This window comes from Lagopus muta, chromosome Z (genome assembly GCF_023343835.1).
Source record: "Lagopus muta isolate bLagMut1 chromosome Z, bLagMut1 primary, whole genome shotgun sequence".
Lineage (NCBI taxonomy): Eukaryota > Metazoa > Chordata > Aves > Galliformes > Phasianidae > Lagopus > Lagopus muta.
In genome coordinates, this window is record NC_064472.1 from 20,437,490 (window position 1) to 20,462,682 (window position 25,193).

At 35.6% G+C, this 25,193-nt stretch overlaps 2 protein-coding genes across 6 annotated transcripts in view; both read left to right on the plus strand.

Moving 5' to 3' along the window:
• Positions 1-25,193, plus strand: part of IPO11 (importin 11) — a 483,265-nt gene that overhangs the window by 449,535 nt on the left and 8,537 nt on the right. For all 5 annotated transcript variants that reach the window (XM_048930643.1, XM_048930638.1, XM_048930639.1 and 2 more), the window contains 5 exons: positions 1,812-1,891; positions 2,281-2,361; positions 4,593-4,688; positions 6,093-6,206; positions 6,989-7,110. In XM_048930643.1, coding sequence (XP_048786600.1) covers positions 1,812-1,891; positions 2,281-2,361; positions 4,593-4,688; positions 6,093-6,206; positions 6,989-7,110 — 493 coding nt within the window. The remainder of the gene's footprint in view (positions 1-1,811; positions 1,892-2,280; positions 2,362-4,592; positions 4,689-6,092; positions 6,207-6,988; positions 7,111-25,193) is intronic.
• On the plus strand, positions 10,640-25,190 carry LRRC70 (leucine rich repeat containing 70). The gene is made up of 2 exons (XM_048930670.1): positions 10,640-16,829; positions 17,344-25,190. The coding sequence occupies exon 2, from the start codon at positions 17,355-17,357 to the stop codon at positions 19,281-19,283; it is 1,929 nt and encodes a 642-aa protein (XP_048786627.1). The 5' UTR covers positions 10,640-16,829; positions 17,344-17,354; the 3' UTR covers positions 19,284-25,190.

The following is a 25,193-nucleotide window of genomic DNA, read 5'->3' on the forward strand; positions in this document are numbered from 1 at the left end:
ATAGATAATATAGTTAAGTTGGGCCAGTTTTTCTTCAGGTGAGATTTTATACAGGCCTTTGTCAATGTTTTTTCAATCAGAGATGGAGTTGAGTGGTGAATGCACAACAGCCCTTGCAATGTGTAGTTGTAAACCAGTTTTCTTCACTTCTTTAACTACTTTACTTCTTGATGGTTATTCTGAGAAACTTCTGTTTTCTGAGTATCCTTCCAGCAAAAATTTTGATTTCCATGGGCCGAAACAATGGATGTATTGGCTGGAAAACAAGAACAATTTTGGTACATACTGACCTGCAATTCTCTGTTATTTACATCAGGGGAGTCTGACTGAACTACTTCCACATATTACAAATATGACAACGTAGTGTTGAGATGATACTTTTATGAAACTTTGTAATTATAAAAGCTACATTATTTCTAGTATCCCTCATTCATATCCTTCCTGAAAATATCGTGATCATTGATGACTGTGCGACTTAGTTATAGAGCTAAGACTGAGTAGTTATTTAAGAGATTTAAGAGTATTTAAGAGTATTTTGATCAAAGCGTTGGATGGATTTCTTAAAAATTCATCTCTCTTCAAGTCAGGATATTTAAATATTCAAAGTGAGCGATGACTAAGCATAACCTATGGAAATGCTGAAGTATTAAAATAGTTATGCATTCAGAGTTCTCTAGTGGCCATGTCAGATAACTGAAGGTTTTCTTTTTTTCCTTCTAATTATAAAAAGAATGAACTGTTAAAACTCCCTTGAACTTTTCCAGTGTTATAATGGAAAACCAACTGTAGTTTCTGTCATAGAGTATTTTTTTTGAAATTTTTCCTTTACATTCATCAGTAGGTGTAAGCCATGGTTTCATGTAGACTGCATGTGTTTAAGCTGTGAAACACGCATCAGCTCTTAGCCAGCTGCCACTGCTTGTTTAATTTGATAAGGAATTCTGACAAAAATTTCTATTAAAATCTTTCCCTGTTCTCCCTGATTTTTTTTTTTTAACCAGAATATTAAATAAGCAGAATAGGACTCTGCTTAATTCACCAAGAAAAGTCTCTCTCAGACTGTTTTTAAGGAAATGTAGCAAGCTGTTGAAAGTGTTTTGGTGTTCTGTTTTGTTCTCAGACAGTGAAGGCTGTTGTCTGTTGGCACTAGCATCAAACTTCTTGTGAAGATTTGAAACTTTTTATTTTTGCTATGAATTTTGTTATTGTTCTGATTTTTTTTTTTTAGCAGTGTTTCAGATGCTGCCTGAGGGTATTTGTTTTTCCGTCTCTTTCTTAAAAACTGTTGCTGTATTCCATCTCTTAAATCTATGTGCTTTCCTTACTGAAGTACTCAAGATATGGCCTAATGCTCAGTGTGTTTTAGTCTAAAAGCTGAATGCCTCTTAATTTGTTAACTGGGTGAGAAGATCAGGCCTGCAATCATTACTTCACTCATTCTACTCAGCATTTACTGACTGAAATACATGGATGCAAATAGGGTAGATGATTTTTAAATAATTGCAGGTCTCTTGAGAGCATGTTTCATTTGTTCTGTCTTTCTTAGCCAATTATCACAACCAAAACTTCATTTTTGTTTTTTTTCTTGATTAGAATTAAGTTTGGAAATTACAGGATTTCTTGTGCTTCCATCTGAAAGTATGATAGCTGAACTTGATAATCTTTTTTGTGATTTTCCTGGCAGGAAGACAAAACGTGAATGGTGCTTAGTCTAACAACTTTTTTTTTCTTCTAATTTTTGGAAATCAACTATTTTAGTGGTACTTCAGTTTAACTATGAGTTTCTGATTTTTTATTTATTTATTTTCCAGAGCTGAGTTCAGAAAACCTCAAGAATTGCTTCAAGATCATCAATGCCTATGTTTTCTTGTCATCAACAGAGTTTTTACAGGTATATTGCCATTTTTTAAATGTCACTGTAGACTTACTAGCATCAAACATATACCAACATTTATACATCTGTTCATTTGTGTATTTATAAGCATGCTATTTGGATTCATCTTTATAGCACATGGTGAGCACCCAATAAAATCAGATTTCAGAAAGAATAGAATTACTGTGACTAATTAGTTTCCTGCCTGAAAAGGTCCTTTGCAGAGTAGTAATTGTTACTCTGTTGAGTTTAACAGATTAAAGTTATGATCATAAATTTTATCAAGAAATGAGCAAGAGGCATTATGTCATGTCCTCAATCCATGTCTGTAAGAAAATTTACTGAGATTTTTTCAAAATTTGTCTTAATATAAAACATATAATAACTCATTCATCTTCTAATTTCAGACATATGCTGTCGACTTGTGTCGATCGTTTTGTGAACTCTTAAAGGACATAACTACTGAAGGTCAAGTTCAAGCTTTGAAGGTAGAGTACAGAGAAGATGTTAGATACTTAAGTCTTCAGCTCCAAGCATCTGTATTCTTGCAAGACTTTTCTCAGAATTAAGTAATATTTTTAAATTTGATGAATATAGAACAGGTGGATGAAAACAGTTTATTTAATGTTTAATATTACTGGAGTTTTTTAAACTATATATAAAACGTGTATATTGGGAGCCAAGTACATATATATTAAAAAAAAAAAAAAAGACCCTACGTGCATAATTTTTACCCAGAGAAGGATAGTGTGATTCCAAATACAGCACTGTAAAGAAATAAAAATAAATCATCCGATATGCAGTTCCTGTACCATCTTTGTAATGCTTTCTTTAAGTCATATGGTTCCAAGGTATTTTTCTTAATATAATTCTAAAGTAATTTGTGTCCACTTTATGGATGGATTTAGATGAAGAGTCCATGAAATCTTTCCCACTATATGTAGATCACTAAAGAAAGGAGGTTAGTGAGGACTTGTATTCCTATGAAAGTAGGTTTTTCTAGAGCATGGTAGCAGCGCATTTCAACAGCCATGTGATCAATCCTTGTCTGGCAAATATTATGCTATCTTTACAAAACCTCGAGGACACTGGGGCCACAAAAAAGAACTGTGTTTGGATCCAAGTAACTTGATTGTGAATGTCACTGAATTTATGAAGTTGGAAAAAGGCCAATCTAGGTTGTTCAGTTCTGGTTGAATTGTAAAATAGAGAGGACTACCAAAGCATGACATTAAAGGTATTCATATTTATAATTAGAAAATAAAAAGGCAAAATTTAACTGACTGATTAGTTATAAAAGTTGTCAGAATCCACAAAAAAATATATTTACCATTACTTGAATCAAAATGAAACATTAAGAAGTGATTCAACCCTCAAAAAATTTCAAATCGTCCTTGTGTATTAGTAACCTAAATTAATTTAGAGTATTTCTAATCTTCATATGAAAAGGTAGATAATTGCCTAATTGCTGTATCTATTTCTTCTATACCCTGTAAGTCATTATTGATCCCTTTGGTTGTACAAACAACATTTGGAGGAATGGGGAACAAAACAATCTTTTCATGCACCTGGAAAAATTAATGATTTTGCTTACATTCTATACTATTAAAGCTCTGGTCTCTTCATCTCAAAGAGCTTCCAGGTAGAACTTGGCAAAGATCAAATAGGAGCAAGTAGTGTTAGCAAAGATTTGAAAAGATTCTGTACAAGGAGCAAATTGTTTAGCCAAAACTTTAGGCTCCTTAAGAGATGAGTTGGGGGAGAAGTTATGTTTCTCCCTCATTATAACAGTATGTTAAAGGTCAGAATTGAGAGAAAAAGTCTTTCAGAGAAAGACACTGGGACTATTAAATGAAACTAGTGTGAACAAGGTTCTAGAGGGAGAAAAACAAACAAAAAAACCCACCATTTTTACGTACGCATAGATTCAGGACAGACTGGGCAAGAGGAGTCCCTGATGAAATCTCCCTGAACTGAAGGGAGTGAGGACTGAGATGAACAATGTAGGGAAATACATTTGTATTGCCTGCTTCATACTCTATTATATGTCTGTATATAGATCTATGGTCTCCATTCTGCATAGAAGAGGATAGGTAGCAGCTCATAGTTCCTACATTCTCTTTGCTCTCCATCTTGATACATGGAAAGAGCCCAAACAACTGGGGGAAGGCCAAAAAATAATAGAATAAAATTACTTCACAACTCCTGGGAAAAGCGAGAGCTGAGAAGCAAAGGGTTAAGAATGTAAAAAACTGGGGTGCCAGGTACTTAAAATATCTGTGATCTCTTACTGTTGGTTACCACATGCAAAGAGGTGATAGCTCCTAATCAGTGGATCTCCAAAAAAAGCAATAGAACGTAAGTATGGAAATAAGCCTTAAACTGCTGAGGCTCCTCCCTTCCAATGTGCTTCATCAAGCTGCTTTTCCGAGGCCTGGATTTGCCAGCTTTTACCAAGCTGGGAGGTGGCTGAGGAGGATATACTTGACTCGGTGGACCCTTGATTTGGTTTCACATTTTAGTTTCCGTCATTTCTGTATGAGGGTGAAAGCAGGTCACGTTTGCAGTGTACTTAAGTAGAATATACTTTCAGCAGTTTTGTATTTTGTTGATACTTAACAGTGAACTTCCTATCAGAACTTTATAGTATATGTGTTTTTAAAGTTTCAATTACATTTTTTTATGTGCACTTTTTGTCTAACTTATTTTTGTTCTTAAGGTTGTGGAAAATGTCCTAAAAGTAAATCCTGTTTTGGGTCCTCAAATGTTTCAGCCTCTTCTACCATCAGTATTCAGGGGGATTATAGATGGGGAGGTAAGAGTCGCTCTTTGTAACTTTTCTTTGCTTTTCCTGTTGAACAGGGAAGTAGCTTCCTTTGTCCATTTCATTTTTCCATGATTAAATTTCTCTTTTTTCTCTAGTTTTAAGTCCATCTGATTGATTTTTGACAGCTATTTTTGAAGTTCGTACATGGTAAAGTAATTGTAGAAAAATGGAAGAAGAGTACTCACCACCTGTTTCCTGATTCAGTGTTTGTTTTAATAAAATGCCACAAGCTTTATTTTGCTTTTCCTTCATTATTAACACTAAAAATTCCACCAGTAGCATTTAGTCAGATTCTTTGTAGATATTAAGGCATTTTGTGCTTTTTTAAAAAATGATATACTACTTTTTAAGTGTATTTGCCCCAGAGAAAAATAAGGCAGGAGGGAGATTGACTTGACTTTCTTTTTCTAATCAACATCACTAATACGTTAGTTGTGTGGAAGAATGTGAGAAGGCTTTGTGAGATGGAAGCAGCTTTCAGATTTTGTTTACGTCGATGTCTTTCTTCTTTCTCTCTGCTTTCAACAAATTTGCATGTTGTGCAAAAGACAGTAAAATCCAGTATGCTTCAAACTTGCAGTGCAAATAGGAGAAAAAAGTTCTGCTGACTGAAATTCTGTGCTACTAACTTTTGATCAAAAATTCCACTTTTTTGCTTTTAAATTGAAGATCTTCTCATATCAGTATTTGACTATTTTTAAATAATAATAATACTAAGCATTTTACTTCGTGCTGTGCAAAACACACAAAAAAGGGACTGTCTGAACAATCCTTTGTATAAACATTTTCAGGTAAATGTTAGCATTTTGTTTTTCAAGTAGGAAATTCTGCATAATTGTTACTGCTTTGTTATTAAATGCTGGATTTATTTGTAGCTTCTTGTGAAATGAAAAATGACAACAAAAAATAAACAAATGTTTATTACGCTATGCATTTTAGATTGCAACTATTTCAAAGTTTTTAACAGATTCTTATAGGTTCTTTCAGAAATAAGTAAGTTCAGTAATTCAAGCCTTTCTTAATATTACTAAAATTGTAAACTGTATTTTTAAATTGTTATCAGTTTGAAATGTGATCTTCTAACAATATAGTATGTTGCTCATTTTTAAGATGTGGGTTATTTAGCATAAACTGCCATCACCTTGCATGTTGTGGTAGCTATTTTGGAATAAGCAGATCCTGATTTGCTAGTTTTCATACTGTGTCAGAAAATTTTCTGGTAATGATTGCTCAATACTGTGTTTTCAGATAATTTCAAATTGTAATTTATAATTAAAATTAAATAAAGGATGTCTATGACTATTTTCCATAAATTTGTGTGCTGTATGCTGTAATTTTTTAAAATATTTAATTGAACTATATGTTCTTTGTTCTGGTTTATTTTTATTTCAGAGATACCCAATGCTGATGTCTACTTATCTGGGGGTCATGGGTAGAGTTCTTCTACAAAATACAAGTTTTTTTTCATTACTTTTGAACCAGATGGCATGTGAATCAGGCCAGGAGGTAAGGATGTTTGTCTTGGTGTTTCAGCTGGATTGCATATGGAAGTCACATTCTTAAAACATGAAAGAACTTTTTCCTGTTCTTTGCATGTTTGTTCTTACCCAGTCCAAGCACATTCCCTTTCTCCTGCTTTGTTCCTTCTCCTGAACATCCTGTAACAAATTTTACACTTTCATGCATTTTGCTTAGAACCTCTCATAAGAAATTTTAAGCAGTCTCTAAGTTTTCATCCTGCTGCATCATACAGTAGACCCAATAAGCTCTTTTAGTTTGCATGACACTGTAGGGTGAGAATTTCTTTTTGTCCTATCTTCAAGGGTTTTGCACCAGAAATAATGGTTGATTTGTCATCCTTCTGTGATAGTTCCTAGGGAAAGTTTGTTCAGCATGCTCAGTTTTCACTGGAGTTCCTGTCCCAAAGTGTTTTGCTATGTTTTGAAGAAAAATTTCCTAATTTTCTTACCCTAGGGTTTCAAACACTCGAAGTAAAGACTCTTTTTTAATTACTACCAGTGAAGTGGTAGTAATTAAAAAAAAAAAAAAAAAAAAAAAAAAAAAGTGAACTTATGTGTTCTGAGATTGTAATATGAAAACTGAGTGATCCAGTGTTCTAAATCTATGTTCTGGTCTGGGAATTAATTTTAACTTCGAGATTACAATTGTAAGGGGGTTCAGGGCCTGTGAGCACTGTCATAAATAATTAATAGAAGAATTGGAAGCAGAACCAAGTACATCTGTTGGTGCAGCTTCTCGCAAGTATATATAACTATTTCTCATTGCAGTTGGACCAAATTCTTGGTAGCATGATTGAGATGTGGGTTGATCGGATGGATAACATCACTCAGCCAGAGAGAAGAAAACTTTCTGCTTTGGCACTGATTTCACTTCTGCCTTCTTTGAATAGGTGAGAGACTTTGAAATGCTATGAAAAGAATACTTTGAAGCTGCTTAAGATGGTTTGTAAGACCTTTCACAATTCAACAAATTCGTATTATAAGTAATTGTAATAATAATGAATTATATATATTTAATTCTAGATATGTCCTTATTTGGGCTAAAGAAGCTTAAAATACAGAATTTTCAAGCTACATACCTTCTATAGAGCTTCATAGCAATATACCTATAAACTTACTTCTGTTTCTTTGAATGTGTCATTTAGCAAAAGTGAGGAAACAGCACTGTATCTTATTGAACATTCTCATGTTAATATTTGACTAGCTACTTCTGTCATTTGTGGTTGTTTTAGTTGGCTGATTTGTCTTTTGGTGTCCTTTCCAGGGAACAATATTTGTTCAGTCCTGCTTCAAGTTGAGGGCAGATCTTAGTATTCATCCTGTTTTTCCACTTTATGACGCTGAGTGGAAGAGTTGCTGTGAAAAGCTAATAGAGCTTTTGCACTGTATAGCTAGTAGCTGATACTGTTGCCCTTTGACTTGATCATCAGTGGGTAAAAGCATATAGAATTTCTTCAATGAAAATTCTAAATAGTGTTGCTCTGACTATACCAACACTAATGGGATTCCTGTGTAATTCTTGTTTAGATAAGAGTTCTGTTTGTGATTATTTTCAGATAATTCTTGTCTGCTTTAGAAGTCAGAAATAGAATATTGTGTGAGTTGTAGTCTGACAAATTCCCTAAAAATATGAAGCATTTTCCAATGATAACTTAGGTGTTGCTTACAAATCCTGAAGATGTACTAATATTTGTAAAGCTATAGAATATTTAGTCAGTACTAAAAATCGAGGAACTTTTATGTGTGTGACTTAGAGATTTGTGTCACTGCTTTCAGTGTGCACATGGAACTTTCATTTTTCCCCCAGATCACCAAGATAGACATCTAGCCAAAAGAACCAACCAGCTGCTTTCGGAAAGCTCTTTTGTTTTTCAGTAGATGCAAATATTATCACATATTTGAAACATTCTTTATGAGATGTTAGCTAAAATTTAATTTGTTGAAATACATACAATCTTTCAATGAAGCACTTTTCATAGAGAGGAAGGAAAAAAGAATTTGTTTGGATAATGTTATTTTGAACTACCTCAAGCTGATCTGAATTTCCTGCTGCAAGAGCCAATTATTTCTGGCAGTTTTCAACACAATAAAACCTCTGCAAATGGCAGTTTTATTTTTCTGGTATTCAAATTGCTTAAGAATGCTTATTCTCCAGTAGAAGCAGCTTCTTTCTACATATTTCTGTAGAGGCTACAAGAATTTTACCAGACAAATAATAGGCTGCCAGAGCCAAACAGAAATTCAGACAAAGTATGTGAAATTGATTTTGTCAAGTGCTTGTTCTTTCTACTGAACAATGTGAGTCACTGTTCTGGGCATTTCACAGAAGTTACATTACATATGCTTGCTGCATCTCACATCTGACACTTCTGTTAAAATAAAATTTTGCAAAATTTTATTCTTTTGCAAGCCAGTTTGCACTGCTTAAGCAAAAATATATTAAACTACAGTATTTAATCAGGATATTCAACCTTCTCAGGAGGTGATTATTTTTTCCTTTAGAAATACCTTATTAACTGGCTTCCTAAATAGGTATTTCTTCATATATCCCAAGCAAGTACAAGATTTCTCGACTGCAGAAGTGGAACAGGTTTTGTGTCCTGAGGATGACAACAAGGCTGGCTGGTATTGTACCTCTAAGCTGTATGGTGTTCATTCATTGTATTTAGGTTGTTTTCTAGTTAGTGGTCAAGTTCACAAATGTATGTATATGGACAGACTTGTGACTTTCTGCATTTTTGATGAAGTGAAAGCTTCCTTTGTTATTCAATTGAAGTAAGTATGGCAAAAATCAATTCCTTTTTTAAGTATATTGCTCCCTTAACAATAGAACATAGAATGAAGGATTTAAAACAGTGGATATGATAGGAAATAGCTGCAGCGCAGTTGCAATTCACAGTGGTTCTTAGGCCTATTAGTTGGCTTAAGCAGGTTATAAAGTGACAGTTTATTATCTAAACTGTAAGTTTCTTATGTAGGCAGTGTCATTCAGTTGTAAGCAATGACCCCTTTCACATTATCATGTATGTGTATAGTCCATCAGTCCAGCATCCTGTTTATCTTCCTGCTCACAGCTGCACATTGCAGTACGTTTTAGGAGTTCATATTTAAAAAAAAAAAAAAAAGAAAAAAGAAAAAAGAACTTGTGATGTGTTTCTTTCCTGAGTTCTGTGTTGCAGCACCTTTTCACTTAGCAGTAATCTCTTAGTTTTACATGGTGTTTTTTTTTTTTTTTTTGTATAAACCAAATGCTACCTAATTATTTGCTTTTGCTGTCTGAATCTGTCCACTCAAATTATTAGAATCTTTTAAGCCATTCCCCATGTTCATTTTTGTATCTTTTTTTTTTAAAGATTTTTTTGTCTGATTTGAATGACTATGGTGTCTAGCAACAAGATTTAGGCAGTAGTGTTTTACTTAAAGAGTAATGTTCTCTCTGTGTGTGATATCTGAGGGGGAAATATATGCAGGCAAACAATAGCTCAAACATTGATGCGTACTTTTTATTTCAAAAAGCACAGAAAGACTGATGGGGGAGAATCCTGTCACAGCTAGGATGTGAGATGTGAGAAGCTGCAGCAACCAGTAGTCCAGAGGATGAGTACATTCTCAAATGCCATTAATTCTTGCTCAGACTTGGTTGAACTCTGGTTGTCTAAAATCTTGTTTGTTTGTTTGTTATCCCAGAGCTCCAGGTGTGTTCATTTAATAGTGCACATGTAACTGAGTTAGATTAGATACGTCCTTGGTCCCTAAAACACTGAACATGGTTGGGAGTAGTGATGTAAATTACCACTGTGGCAGGGGCTACATTTTAAGATAAATTTCTTAAGCGTTCTATTTCTGAAGTTTAAAGTGGCATAAATTGTCCCTCTTCTCATACCTATAACCCTATGAGTAAATCAATATGCGCACTTTGTCCCTTTGCGTAGCATCAGCATTGCAAAGGTCCCTCTGAAAGTAATGCTTTGTATTTATTTCTATGCTAACTACAACAGATGTTAAAAGCACAGTAACACTATTTGATAGAACAAATAGTCAGCTACAAAACACTGTTTTTCAGCATGGTCACCACCATTAGCTGTGCAGTTTTGGAGCAGTGAACGAGAGCTTTCATGCTGCGTTTGTAAAAGTCACTCCAGTGGAGGTGACTCACTATTTCACAGCTGCTGTGATGACGTCATTCTTAGGGAAATGTTGCCCGAGCAAATGAAAGTCAGAAGGCACCAAATTTGGACTATACAGTGAATGTGCTAGGACAGTCCAGCCAAGATTGGTAACATGCTGTGTTGTCTTCAGACTGGTATGAGGCCTGTTATTATTGTGTTGGCCTGACTCTGGAAATTTGAGCCTTCAACTTAGTCAGCATTGAGATGCTGCAGTCAAAGTTGTTGATTAGTCTGGGTTCCAAGAAATCCAGAGTGATCTTTCTATCCCAGAAGTTAGTGCATGTCACTTTGCCCACTGAGGGCTATGCCTTGAACATTTTCTTTGATAGGGAATTCACGTGTTGCCATTCTGTGGACTCACTTTGCATAGAGGTGATACCTCATTTTATCTCCAGTAATGATGCAATCCTGGAAACTGTTACCCTCAGCTTTGCATTAGATAAGTAGGTCTTGACAAACTTGCATATAATGTTCTTTCTCCTGCTACATGAACATTCATGGGACCCAACTGCCACAAACTTTGATACTCCAACATTGCCACCGTTGTTTCTATCACATTTAAACTGATACTAAGCACCACACACAGTTCCCTGGTCATGATCTGCTGATTAGCATCATTCAGCTGATTGAGACAGTCCTCATTTGGTCGCATTACAGCTGTGCCTGGCATCCAGGACATGGCTCATCTTTCATGTCGCTGTTGCCAGTGCTGAAACACACCATCCACTGTTTCCCTGTGCTCATATCCATTGTTCAGTCTCCATCAGTATTAAGCAAGTGTTGCTGAATGTCAGTGGGTGATACCTTTTTCCACATGGAGGAATTCAGTTCCACACCCTTGATTCATACTTACTTCCATGTCAGATGCCATTCAGTCAGAGTGCCCCTCTGTTGCTATCTGTCACACAGTAGCAATATGTGACTGGATATTGATGAGAAGGTTCAGCCTCTAGTGCCATGCTGCCAACATCTACCTCTGACTTTGTGAGGCAAAATAATAAAATAGGAGGCATTACTTTCAGAGCAGGTCTCTTACAACATTTTGGAACATTGTGATTCCAAATAGTTTATAATCTATTTTGCAAAAGAGGTTGTTTTAATTCTTCTAGTTACTACCTGAATATCTTGGTAGAACCCAACTGACAATGGAAGGTATTAGAAAGCAAATGGGATGTTTTAGCTTGTATTAGGAAACGTAAGCAGCAGACCGGAAAGATAGGGTAACAGTGATCAGGTTTGCTTGGTGAGTTCCCTAGCTGTAGTCATGGGTTGCATTTGTTGCACAATGTTGAAAGATAAGCAGTGCTCTTTTGCTGGTGTCATTAATGCCATGCTTTTTGTTCACGAAAAGAGGATTACCACCGTTGCTTTTACTGAAAGCTGTTGAAATCTAGGTCATAATTTTACATCTGTTTTTCAGTCTAGTTTCAATTGTTAGGAATTCTTGCAAAGTTTCTTTCAAGTCTCCTAGATAAGGCTTCTTCGGTGTCTGCTACTTGTCCAACAACAGCATTTTTCATTACATCCTAGGCATTTGCAAGATCTCTCTAGTCTCAGAGCAATGCTGGATTAGAAAAGAATTCTCATTACAGTATTAGACTGTCTGTTGAAAAGAGGTTGTTGTGGGTTGTGCTGATAGCTGTAATGCTGTTTACACTGAGCAATATCCTTGTTCATATCTGGGATTTGTAGTCCAAACTGGATTTCTAAGGTATCCCAGCTCTACTCGCTCTGCTTTCATTAGAAAAGGGAAAGCACAAGAAATGTGATGCAACATACTATTCTATTGCCAGCTCTTCTTGGCAATTTTAGACCGTATCATGGCATTGTGATCTTTTTTCTTGTTTCATAAGGTTATAAAGCCTTGAAGGTTTCTATTGGCTTCTGATGTCTGTGTCCTTCAACTGATTTCTATTGAAAAGTCTGATCAGTGAAAGGCTGTGATTTTTATTTAAGGATAAAAAAAGGAGTTAGCAATGAATGAAACTTGAAGACGTGATTTCTTTCTTCTCTTGTTGGCCTATAAAATTTCATCATAGTGGAGGGTAAACCACAACAGAAGGTCAGTGAATTCTATAAGATAGAAAATGCATTGTGATATACATGAAGAGGTGGCCATATAAAATGGACTCGTTTTCTGCATAAGTTTTCCAAATCTGGATATTGAGATTCATAACCCATTATTTGATAATATTGATTCCTGGTGGGTACTTCCAAATGGAGAGTAGTTTGTTGATTTCTATTGCCAATTGTTTTGATTACTCTGTCAATTTAGGCTGTAGTAGCCTGTTAATACGTATGAATTTCTTGTTGAAAGTTTTTGTGATACTATAAGATGGGGGTAAGATGTGTTGGTTGCAGATGATACTGTTAGTGGTGGTTAATGGAAAAGAAAAAGAACAAATGGTTAAGTCAAAATACTAAAGACTTCAAAGGCAGTGACTCCAAGATTTACGTGAGAAGGTAGCAGTTTCTTAATAAGCTTCTTCCAGTGATGTATTGTTTCTTAGGATTATTCTTTTAAGAATTTGCCTGTACATTTATTCTGCTCTTAATTTCTTTGTGCTGTGAATTCTCAGAAGAGCCTTCCAAAACAGTTGACTAATTTTAATGATCATTCTCACTGGACTTACCATGTAGAGTAAGTAGTATAGATCCAACATAAAGGCAACTTTTGATATATTGAGCTTTTGAATTCCAGTCTTCATACTTCTGTTGATTCAAATGTATTTATCTGGCTGTTGCAAGGAAAAGGTTAAAAGTTGAAGACATTTTTCAGGTTTGCTCCGCTCGTATCTAATCTTCATGTAAATGAATGTCTGCATTTTCTTGCTGTGTATCAAATCTAATATGTCACCCAGTATGATTTCTGGCAGTTATAATTGACGGTCTGTGAGTACAGGTACTTAGAGTGTGCAATTATAAATCTTCATTAGGTTATTACAGAAGCTGATTTTTCTTTGTCATTCATTAAAGTTACTTTGTTAAAAAAAAACTTTCATGAAGCTGTCGATACGGAATTTAGGAAATGGCAAGAACATGCCTATTATGATACACTCCTTCAGAGCTGTTTCATATTCCTTTGTAAAGTCAAAATTTGTTACTTAACTGTTTATATCATTCCAATGAAGTAAGATGGGCCTACTTTTGAAGCTAATGCTCTGTCTTCCACTCTCTTTATTTATCAAGTCAGATGTGTGCTCACTCATATGTAATCACCTCTCTCTACCTGCTAGCTGTGCTGCCAATGGCACCCCAGATCTCATTGGTCTTCTTGGCACACTGCTGGCTCATAGCCAACCTGTTGTCCACCAGGACACTGAGGTTCTAATGTGCAGAGCACTCCTCCAACAGGTCATCCCTTCACCTGCTCTGATGTGCATGTGGTTATTCCTCCCCAGCTGTAGGACTCTCCTTGTCCTTCAGCAAGGACAAGGGGAAATGATTTTAAACTGAGGCAGGGAAGCTTTAAGTTAGATATTAGGAGGAAGTTTTTCACACAGAGGGTGGTGACGCACTGGAACAGGTTGCCCAAGGAGGTTGTGGATGCCCCATCCCTGGAGGCATTCAAGGCCAGGCTGGATGTGGCTCTGGGCAGCCTGGTCTGGTGGCTGGCGACCCTGCACATAGCAGGGGGTTGAACCTAAATGATCTTTGTGGTCCTTTTCATCCCAGGCCATTCTATGATTCTGTGACCCTAAGTTGCCCTTGTTGAGCCACATCAGGTTCCTGAAAGTTAGTTACAGTGTTTGAAATTCTGGAATTATTTAATGCATGTTTTTTATATCTTTGATGTTTAATTGCATCTGTATTTATAATTCTTATCTGGTTTGAACAGTGTACTAAATATTGCAATATGAATAGTGGAGGCTAAAGCCACACATGCAGTTTTTGCAGCATATCACATCCATCTCATTGATGGCTAGTCTTTTATATGTTACTATTTTATTCACAGGCTTATTCTTTGGATACTTTGTCTTTTCTTCTTGATTGGCATAACTAATGTTTTTTATTGCTGTAATAACCGTTTACTACAAGGTGAGAAATTTACTTTCCAAGTGAACTTACAGTTTCATAAGCCCTGTCATTTTTCTAGATTTTAAATGGAAGTAAAATTTATGAAAGGGAGACATACGTATTTTCTTATCCTCAATGGGGAAAGTAGTTCTGTAGTTTTCTCCTTTTTTCTCAGCATGTTGCAAGTCCTCTTTGATTCTGTCTTCTTATTTAATAGTAAAAATGCTAAGGATAAAAAGGAAATTAAATTACAAAGATTGCTTCTAACCTTTTTGTGGTACATGTTTGCATGTATAAATGTTTTGTATTGTGAGTGTATTAAGCAGAAATGCTTCTGCTGAGTGATTAGTTTGTGTTGCAGCTTCTGTATCTCCCCTTCATAACAGTTACAGTTGCTATTATATGAGAGTCCAACAGTGCTCAGTAGAAAACAGGAATTTTGAGTTACTGAAGCAGCAAATAAAGATTTCCTCCTCCCAGCTCCTCCCTTTCACCGGTTAGACAGCATTGCTTGAAGGAATTTCTCCCATATTGGATATTTCCCTTATCATCACAGAGGCTGTACATAGGTATTTCATTATTCAGTGTTCTGAGGATAATATGCCTATCTATCTTACTTTACATAATTGACTATGTAAAACATATTAAAAGAAAAGTCAAATTTGAAAATGAATAGATAATTCCAAAGAACAGTGTTTTGCTGTTGATTTAATGGTCTCAGAGTAAAGAACTAAATGCTCTGCAAATTATGAGTTTTGTTTGATACAGGCTATGCCTAAATTGGACCACTGACCAGTCTTACTTGTTCTACTGATTTTGGTCTTTATTAGATATTTTAAAGGAAATTAAAACTGCTAGAATTAAAGATCATTAAATGGTTGTTTTTTTAAACTTTACTCTCCCTGTCAACTCTAGGGACTTTTGGCCAGCTATAGTTGAAAAACAGAGGAGAATTTTGGTTGACATTGTTTTGTATTTTACATTTCAAACATTTTTAAAAATGCTACTGTTTATGGCTAGAATATATATTTTTTAAAGCTTTAGAAATGTAAGTTTCTTTTCACAGAGTTTCAAAGACTTCTGCTTCTAAAATATGTCTTGTCCATCCATTCTGCTTCACTTGCTTGTGTCTTCCTGCATTTAGGCTTGGGTTATTTTGTAGACACGGATGTTGAATGATACTTTGCCCCTTATGTGAACTTATGCTTTGATACTACTGTAGTGTCTCTTGTTTGACTATGGCTATTAATGTACTTTGGCATCACCATTTTGCCAAACTAATTGTCTCATGTCAGTACAAATTGTTCTTGGGTTTGTTTTTTGTTTTTTGGTTTTTTTTTAGTTGCAGTGCTACTTTTAGGCTTAATCTCTAATTTTGCATCTATTTTCATTATTTCCCCCTTTCTTCTTTAGATTATGTCACTGAACTTTGTTAGTGCTCACTCCTGTGACAGATAAGCTGAGGATATAATGTCTGGTCCATAAGTAAAGGGACTGTTCACAGTATACATGTGAAACCTGCGTCTGCACAAGAGACACTGAAGGAAACTGAAGCCCATGAACCTAGGCTGTGGTTTTTATAGTATACATTGAGCAGTGCAGACAAGTTAGCTTAAAAAAGATGGCCTAAAATGAAACTTAGCTATGTGCCTGGATCAAGTCTGAGGTGCAGCCTAGAAATATACTATAAATACATAATATGCATGTGTGTAAATATATATTTAAATTCTGTATGTAATTTAAATGTTCCACACAGTGGCATATCACGAAATTCTCACATCCAAGGTTTTTGAGGCTCACTGGCTTGGCTGAGGGGGTTTGCCTGGCTGGCATGGCTGAGTAGTTCTCTAGGCCTTGCCTTCCAAACATCAAGGTTCTCCATTTTGCAATACTGCACTTATACAAAGAGCAGTTTTGTTATGCAGGCAGATGGAACAGTACAAATTGCTGTTTATTTAATAAAATATTTTCTGTCTGGAAAATACAAGAATTTACCAATAACACGGCAGTACTGTTATAAATGGATATGCTTTATTGTAATATCTAACTATCTTGACAAACCTTGTTAGAGCTCTCCTACTTAAAGTTTTTTTTTTTTAAGGCAGCAGTTGAAGATTAAGATAATTCTTGGTTTTTCTAGAAACCGCTAGTTGAGATTTCCTTTCCAACAGTACTTCTGAAGCACAGATAAAATGGCTTCCTGCCTGACAGTTTCCTGTATCCATGGCAACCTCACTTTAACTACTTCTTACTTAATTTCCTGAATGAACAGTTGCAAATCCAGGGGCAAAATGCGAGAGCTGTCTGTGATACACAGCGGTATCACTTTTCCAAGTGTTTCGCAGATGGGTATTGTCAGCTGGTAACAGCCTAACAAACTGCAAAACAATGAAAGAACAGAAATAATGAACTTCAGATTTGGGGTAAGGAGTTGTTTCTGCTTATTTTGAATGTAATTCAACTTTGTAAAAGGCAAAATTCAAGCTTTAAATGAAAGGAAACTTGTTGGCACTCCTACTTGGAAGCTATTGAAAAAGCTCTGTGTTATTTTTAACTACTTAAAATAGTTAATATATGGTATTGTGAATTTACTAGAAGTCGTTATTTTGGCAGCTTTTATTCTATAGCCAATTCAGCATTTTCCAGCTATTTTGGCTGTCTCATAGAATCTTACGATCATATCGTAGAATCATCTGCTATTTTGGCAGTGATTTGTTTCACTTTTCTTTTATATTGATTTTTTTTTTCCATATAGTTCAAACTCATGATAAACTTAAGTTTTACTTTGAAATTGCTTATTTGGCCTCATAGGATAATATATTTAAAATAGCAATCTTGAAAGCAAAACTTGTGGGTTTTTTTGTTTTTTTGTTTTTTTTTAAAGAATCCTACAATTTCAAATGAGTAATGTTCATAAACTTTTTTTATCTCTACTAGCAAAGTCAGAAATGAGGGAGAAGGCCAAAGACAGGGATATGTGTGGACTACAGAGTTTTTCACCCTGCACAAGAGCATTCCTGCATCTCCTTAGTGGCTTTCTTTTGTTGCTGCTCCAGAAGGAGGTTCTTGGCTGTCCAACTCTTTGCCAGCTCTGCACAGGGAGGCAAGTTACCTGTCGTAACTTGGGTCTTTCAAGCATCCCTCGGAACTTCCCTAAAACTACAATTCTTGTATACTTCAGTGGGAATAATATATCTCATGTCATTCCAAATGAATTAACAGGTCTTCAGAAACTTGCTGCACTTTACATGGATAATTCCAGTATTTCATATGTACACCCAAAAGCTTTTGTGGATCTTCCTAAACTTTGCTACTTGCATCTAAATAACAATAATATTAAACGCCTGGATCCAGGAACTTTTGAAGGTCTTTCCAATCTTCATTATTTATACCTTCAGAATAATCAAATAGCTTTTGTTTCCCGAGGATTATTTAGTGATCTTCTTTCTGTTAGATATTTAACACTTCAAAGAAATCGTCTCAGTGTCCTTGGAGGTGGAACTTTCTTGGGAATGAGAAATCTTCAAACACTTAACCTAGCCAATAATAAGATTTCACGGATATCAGATGCAGCGTTTTGTCATCTTGAAAACCTTGTATACTTGTTCCTTGAAGGTAACAACTTAACACTTGTGCCATCAAAAGCCATTGGAATGCTCAGAAATCTTGAAAGACTTTCTTTATCTCACAATCCTATTAGATCAATACAGCGTTTTGCATTTAAAGGACTTAACAAGCTTAGATATCTGTCTTTAAAAAGTGTAAAGCTACAACATATTGCTGTAAACGGATTTTTTGGATTAAGCGACCTTACTCAGTTAATCTTAAGTTATAATGATTTAGAAAATATAAATTCTAGCACTTTTACTTCTTTGAATAGTTTAAAGTATCTGCAGTTGGACCGAAATAAAATAGCAAGTATTGGTGACAGTGTCTTTGAGAAAATGGGGCAGTCACTTAAAATTCTCAATTTAGCTTTTAATAGTATTACAGAATTGCAACCTAAAGTGCTTAAACCCTTAGTGTCTTTAACTCATCTACACATAAATTATAATCCTTGGAACTGTAGTTGCAAAATGCTTGGGTTACTTAAGTGGCTGGCATCATCTCGCATTTCTGTTAAAATTCTTTGTCAGAATCCCCTCAGCATGCGTGGCAGACCGTTGCATTACATCAAGTGGACTCTGTTTGCAAACTGCAGTAGCCTCACTGCCAGCCCAGAAGCAGCCTGGAATCTAGAATCTGCAGATACCCATCATGGCCCTACCACTTTGCTGATGGCATGGCATAAGGGAAACAGTCGCATTCCATCTGAGCAGTTTATTAAAGCTGATACGAAATACACTGCTCTCTGGGAAGGAACTGCAGTTACATCTGCTAGCCCTTTGCCTTATGGAGAAAACACTGCTCCTGAAACTCCTTCACTGGCACCTACAATAGTATCAGTTCTACCAGTACAAATACCAGCACAGATTATACCTGTTACCAGAACCATAGAAGTACAAAGTTTGTTTCCAACAGATGCTGCTCCTGTATCGTTACAGACATCTGTACTTTGTACACAACAGGTTGAAAAGCTCAATCAAGCCTTTGATGTTTTGCTAGCCTTTTTCGTTCTGGCTTGTGCTGTGATCTTGTTCCTAACCTACAAAATCATTCACTTCAGACAGAAACTAAAAGTGCTGGAAAACTCAGGGGAGAAGCGAATAGAATATTATGGTTTTTATCAACCTGGCAGATACAACATAAATGACGCAGTGCAGTCTCTAACTGAAAATTCAGCAGGAGATTCAGAATTGGACCAAATTAGGCTGCTCAAGCGAACAGCATCTGAAAGTCAGGCACAGGTCATATTGTTTGAACATTCATCACTGTAATTTACTTCTGTTGATTTGATGTCAATTTTACTCCAATCTGAAATGTCGAGAAGTCAAGAATTTGATTTTCCAAAAAAATGAGCTGATTGATAGAATTGTGGAAAATAGTGTAATTTGGGTTTATTTGCTTTCTCAGTGTTCTGAAGTTCATTGATTTTTATTAAACGTCATTTATACCTGATATGGATTACCTATGTTCCTGTTGTAGGATTCTTTCATCTGTAGCGCAAGTATGTGTTCACTAGAGAGAATGTTCATATTATTTATTTTGCAGTACTTATGGGTATTAAGTTTCTGTAGTAATCACATAACTAACTTGAAATTAAAGGCAACTAGATCATAAAACCAAGAAACCTGGGGAATGAAAAGAGCAGTGCTTAATGTATTTATTGCATACACGGTTTCCTGTACTCAGTCTGTATAACAAATATATTAAAATATGATTTTTAATAGTCTGTATTTGTATCATTTTGTGGTCATAACTTATTAGGAGTTAATATGGAAGCTAAATATTGGATTCAAAAATTGATAACATTTGTAATGTCTCTGAAATGGTTAATTATTGTCTGTAAAAAGATGGTGTCATCTACATAGTGAAGTTTGAGGGAGTCTTTGGCTAGATGAGGGGTATAAACTGAAGAAATCTATTGAGAATACTTAAGTATTTGTGTATTTTGAAATGTTAGATCAAAATATGTTTTCTAAGTGAAGACTACATTCTAGGATTGTGCTTGAAATGATGGGTATTATGCAAACCATGTAGTTTGCATTTGTTTAAACTTCTACATTTTTATTTAGAATATTGATGTGTGGGATGCTTTAGGGTTTCTGGCTCCAGCCTGACTTCTGCTAGCATAACTAATGTGCATGGCCATGTTGTTGCACTCCTTATCACCCCATTTGTTTGTTTCCAATGCATTTCCAGGAATGACAAGATATTTTCTGCTGGCAGTACAAATGTAGACCTTGCCTGTACTATTACAGGTGTGAATGTGGAAGTCTACACTGTGTTCCTCTGTTGTTGCTTGCTACGTCTTTCTACTGGATGTAACAAAATCTGAGTTTTGTTGAGATTTACTTGCATTGTATTGTAGTGCTGTATTTTACTCTAATTTAATGTATAATAGGTGAACTATTTCTATCTTACGGAATGCTTAATTCTACTAGTTGGGCAAAAGCTTAAACTGTTTTGAGTTTCGTGACTAGAAACTTTGTTTTATATATACCTTTATAGCCATAAATATTAAATGTAGTGTGCTTTTTTGTTTGTTTCTTAAGGGGAGAAAATGCTAATTACTCTCAAATTCATGCTTAATTTTTTTAACTCCAATACAGTGCTTTACTCCTTAACCCCTTTTTATCCTTCCTACATAATTGGTTGCAGCAAGTGTTAAGCTTATTAGGCTTTTTTGTGTTTTGAATTGTTTTTATTTTCATTTAGTAACAGCTACACTGTGTGTAATTCTACAGTAGTAAGTTTGGTTGTCTTAAGTTCTTTATCTGTAAACTTTCAATTTTATATGGCTGTCTTCAGAAATAACGGTCCTTATTAGCATCTGAGTGATGATCATTCTAGTCAAAGCTAATTAAATAGGTTTTCTTAAGTAGTAATGCTGATGTGCCCATGTGGGAGAGGACGTCATGGGAGTGAGTGAAGGCTGGGAAAGAACAAGCCCAATTCTGAAATCTGAGAGACTGTGTGCTTCTGAGCTGTACTCAGCAGAAGACCACAGTTCCCTCTGAAGGTGTTTCCTTTTCACTGACAAGCTTCTGTAGGAATCATCTTCTAGATGTGCGTCCTATCATTTCCAGTGGTTCAGTTTAAATGAAATTGATACTGCCAGCATCATTTCTGTAAGTTTTGCTGGGACAATCGAAGCTATCTTATGGAGAGGAGTCATCCTCCAATAACCAACTTGAGAAAAATTTCCAGCTTTGCTGTACAGAGAATTTGAGGGATGTAACTGTGGGAAAGTGCAGTCAGTAACTGCCAAGTTAAATGTTCACGCTAGGACACAGGAATACTGTGTGTGTGGTTCATATGTCTGTTTAAATCACTGGAGAATACAGACTTCAGAAGTCTCAGTAGTGCCTGCCCACATGAAGCAAAATGGTCTATAGACTTCCACTTAGTCACAGTCCCTTATTAGATTCTCATTTGTAAAGCTCATTATCATGTTTGCAGTCAGCCATACGGTTCCCCTGGAAATGCTGTCTTAGATGTGTCGTTATCATTTTAGGAGCTCTGTAGCACTGCACAGCATCTAGAGGAGAAAAAAATAATCGTTTACATTGCTCATAGCACGTAAAAAGTAAGCTCCATTTGTGCCCTTCAGTCTCTTCCCACTGCTAATGAAATAAGAATAAATAATTTATTAATCTATCTTGAATTAACACCAGTAAAGATATGATGCTCGTCCCTTTTTCTATTTTTGCTGCTTCATCCTGGCAAAAGAGAAAATCTCTGCTTTTCTACTGCATCTTTTTAATGTCTAGAAGAGAAAGGTATGTCTGCAATTAGGTATGCTTGCCAATAAGAATGTTTTCTCAGTTTCTGATAGACCAAGAAAGATGTATAGGAGACATGAAGACTATTTTATTTACATACTACTAGCAATTTGTTATCATCTATGCTATTTAACTGAAATCCAAAGTTGCTGTAGTGATAGTTGTCGCAGAAAACACTGGGTAAAAATTTTGAATGGATAGCTTGAATGAGTTGGAAATGGCAGAACTTCCTTTTATCTCACAGAATTTGCAAACTTTGAAATGAAAAACGAACATGTTCAACCTGTCATAAATAGATTTGTTGCATTTTTTTATTAGAGACAAGTTGATTATTATTATTATTTTTTAAGTAGGTAACATGAAAGATCCCTTTTGTAATTACAACAATAAGGTCTTAAGTGCATCTCTGGAACTGGATCCTGGACTGGTTTAAATCCTGACTACCAACTTCATACAAGCTGTAAACGTCAAATTCCAGGCCTGTCCCTTGATATTCTTGATATGTACCGAACTAGGTTTTGTCCTGATGACTTAAAGGACCTTGGGGTAGTTAGAAAATCAGTTACAACTTTATGCTGTTACTTATTATGCTACTGACCTTGATTAGATGCAATTGAAAGGTGGAACTGCTTAAATGCTGCCTTCAGCCTGAGATGAGATTTTTTTGTATGGACAGTGTTAACTGTTCAGTTTCACAATGAAAGTTCAGCAAAATATGTTGTCCATTTCTTTTCTGAAGCCACTCTTGAGAATTTTCCAGCATGTTTCTTAAAACAACCAGTCTAATTTTAGACTTCTAAAAAGAGATTTCCTTGATTTGCGAGGCTCTTTCCCTTTCTTCCATGAAAATGACACCTGATATCTCATTGTGTTGCTGCTGAACTTTATCCCAAGTTTTTTTTGGTTGTGGTTTTGTTTTTTTCAAGCCACAGTAAACATATGCTGCCTTTATTTCCCCCCAGCATATGTCTTACATTCTAAAAATAGTTCTATTGTTTCATGATTTTGGACTTGATAAATGTTTTGGGGAGTGTCTGATAGGAAGAAACTGTCTCCTTTCAAGAGGAAAAGGAAGGGAAAAAAGATGGTTTTATCTTCACTGAAAACTGCGGGTAGCTGTTAGATTATTTTGAAAGGCCTTCTGTATTCTGTGGCACTGCTTTCCTCAGGAAAATTATCATTACATTTCTATTATTCACTTCAAAAAGAAGTAAAATAATGTCTCTATTTTATGCTACAAGATAAAAATAGCATTTTCAAGTAAAGAAAACTCTGATTTCTCAGCACGCTCTGCAGTTAATTATCAGGAGCTGTATTTTGAATTTTTAGCCACCTTCTTCAGTTTCTTCTGGATATATCACAGATCACTGGATGCACGAGTTAACTGAAAAGGGACTCCCTCCCTCTGTGCTTTTCCTATTAGTCTGCAAGCCTGGCAGAGATGAAAAAGAAAAAAAAAAGTTAATGAGCACTGTGCTTACTTATTTATATTTTGGTTAATTAACATAACTCACTTGTATAGATTGACCATAATTAGCACTTGCAGCAAATGAAAAGGCTGTGCCTACTTTGGGTTAAACATTTTCCTCTCTTCTCTCCCCTCCAAGTAAAATTATGCAGTTCCTCTGGCAATTAGATGTTCTTCATGTGGCTTGAAAGGAACAAATTCAGCTACCAGGTAGCTGATAGAACTACACTATTAAAATGGTGCATACTTACAGAGAGTAGTGTACTCCTCCGAGGTGGAGTGTTCTTGGTTGAATTCCCCACATCCTCTTTTGAAAGGAATGTGAGGACAGCTGTTTCCTTTCTTACAATGGAAAATACTAACCACGCTAATGGGGATTTTCCTAGATGTATGTTGTTAAAGGAAAAAAAAAAAAAGTATGAAGAGAAAAAGCTTTAATGAAGGTAGGTGTGCTTTGTAGAAATCTAACTGAACTGAAGAAATTCTTAACTCTGAGGGCTTATTCTGCAGTCTGCTAAACAGGCTGTGCTCATTTTCTTTAGGTTGTTTGTTTTCTCCTTTGGATGAGGTAGGGAAGCTGTTTGGCAAGGAACAAAGTCTTTTCTAAAATGTAAGTGGCAACAATAAGAGGCCAGACTGAAGGAAAATTCCATCAGTTTTCATCCCTGAAAGTGCTGGAGTTTCAGCTTTCAGCATTTAAATATAGTTCTATTCCTGGCAATTGACCTTAGCTGAATAAAATTTATGAAAAAATTTCATTTGAAAACAAAATGATCATGAGCTGAATCATAATCTTATAAAAACAAAGTTTGAATAAATATTTTAATAGACTTGATATTCAAAACTTGATAGGCTTTTTTTTCCCCAAAGCATCTGTTTTGCAATGTTATATATTTAAGATTTTGTATGTCTGCAGCAACCACCTCTGGGAAAAATGAACCCTGAAATTCTGAAATTGTGCTAATTGAAATCATTAATCAATAGCAGTGACACATGAGGGAGTTATCGTTTTCCATCACTAATCAGACTTTTCGATTTCTTTGCCAGTAGCTAAAACTGTTTGCTTGCAGAGTGCCTGAACCCTTATATAGCTTACGGGCTAGGAGTCTGTGCATTGATAGCCAAACCCAGAATATCAGAGAATTCAGCAGAAGTGACAGCAGTCAAGAGCTACTCTCCCTTAACTAGAAGCTGCTGGTACCTGCTTTTTCATCTGGGAGTCTGGGAGGTCATGGTTTCATGCCCTTCTCACACTACAGGCATGTGATTTTGCAAGGCAGGGATGTGCATCTAAATGATTTAGGAGATTGGTGTCATTTGGGATGCTTGGATTATCCAACCTGGCCTTCAGCTTCTGTTGGAGAAAGGAAGGTGCTCATCTTTATTTCCTTATTTTTTCAGTCTGTGGTGCTACCTGCCAGCTCTTTGGTCTGGTAATTCAAATGACAGGAGTTAGCTGTGCTTCAGTAGAGCTGAAACGTGCTTCCACCTTTCGAATTAAGAAAATCTGCTTTTGTAGGTGGAAATACCTTTTACCTGATTATGGAATGTCATTAACCTGTCCAGGAGGTTAAAGAAATGCTCATAAGGTTGGATAGAAAATGCAAGAAGGAATGTACTAGGTTTACATGCTTTTCTTTTTTGCATCAGATAGTGATGTTAGAAAATATGCAAATGTGTTAAAAGCAGAAGTACTCTGACCTTTCTAAATTTTCAACAACACATGGCACTTCATTCTAATAGAATGCTTCTATGATGAGTTTCCTAACTTTGGGTCCCTTATGTAATAAAAAAAAAAAAGTTGGAATTAGATGCTTGATAGCATGCTCAGCTAAGTGGTGAACAATTAAAACACTGCTTGGTAAGTATGCCTTACGGTTATTGAACAAATTCCCTGTCCAGTTACTTTAGCTAAAACACTTTCCTTTTCTTTT

Excerpts from the sequence above, each read along its gene's own strand:
- LRRC70 (XM_048930670.1), top strand. The coding sequence starts at position 17,355 with ATGAGGGAGAAGGCCAAAGACAGGGATATGTGTGGACTACAGAGTTTT.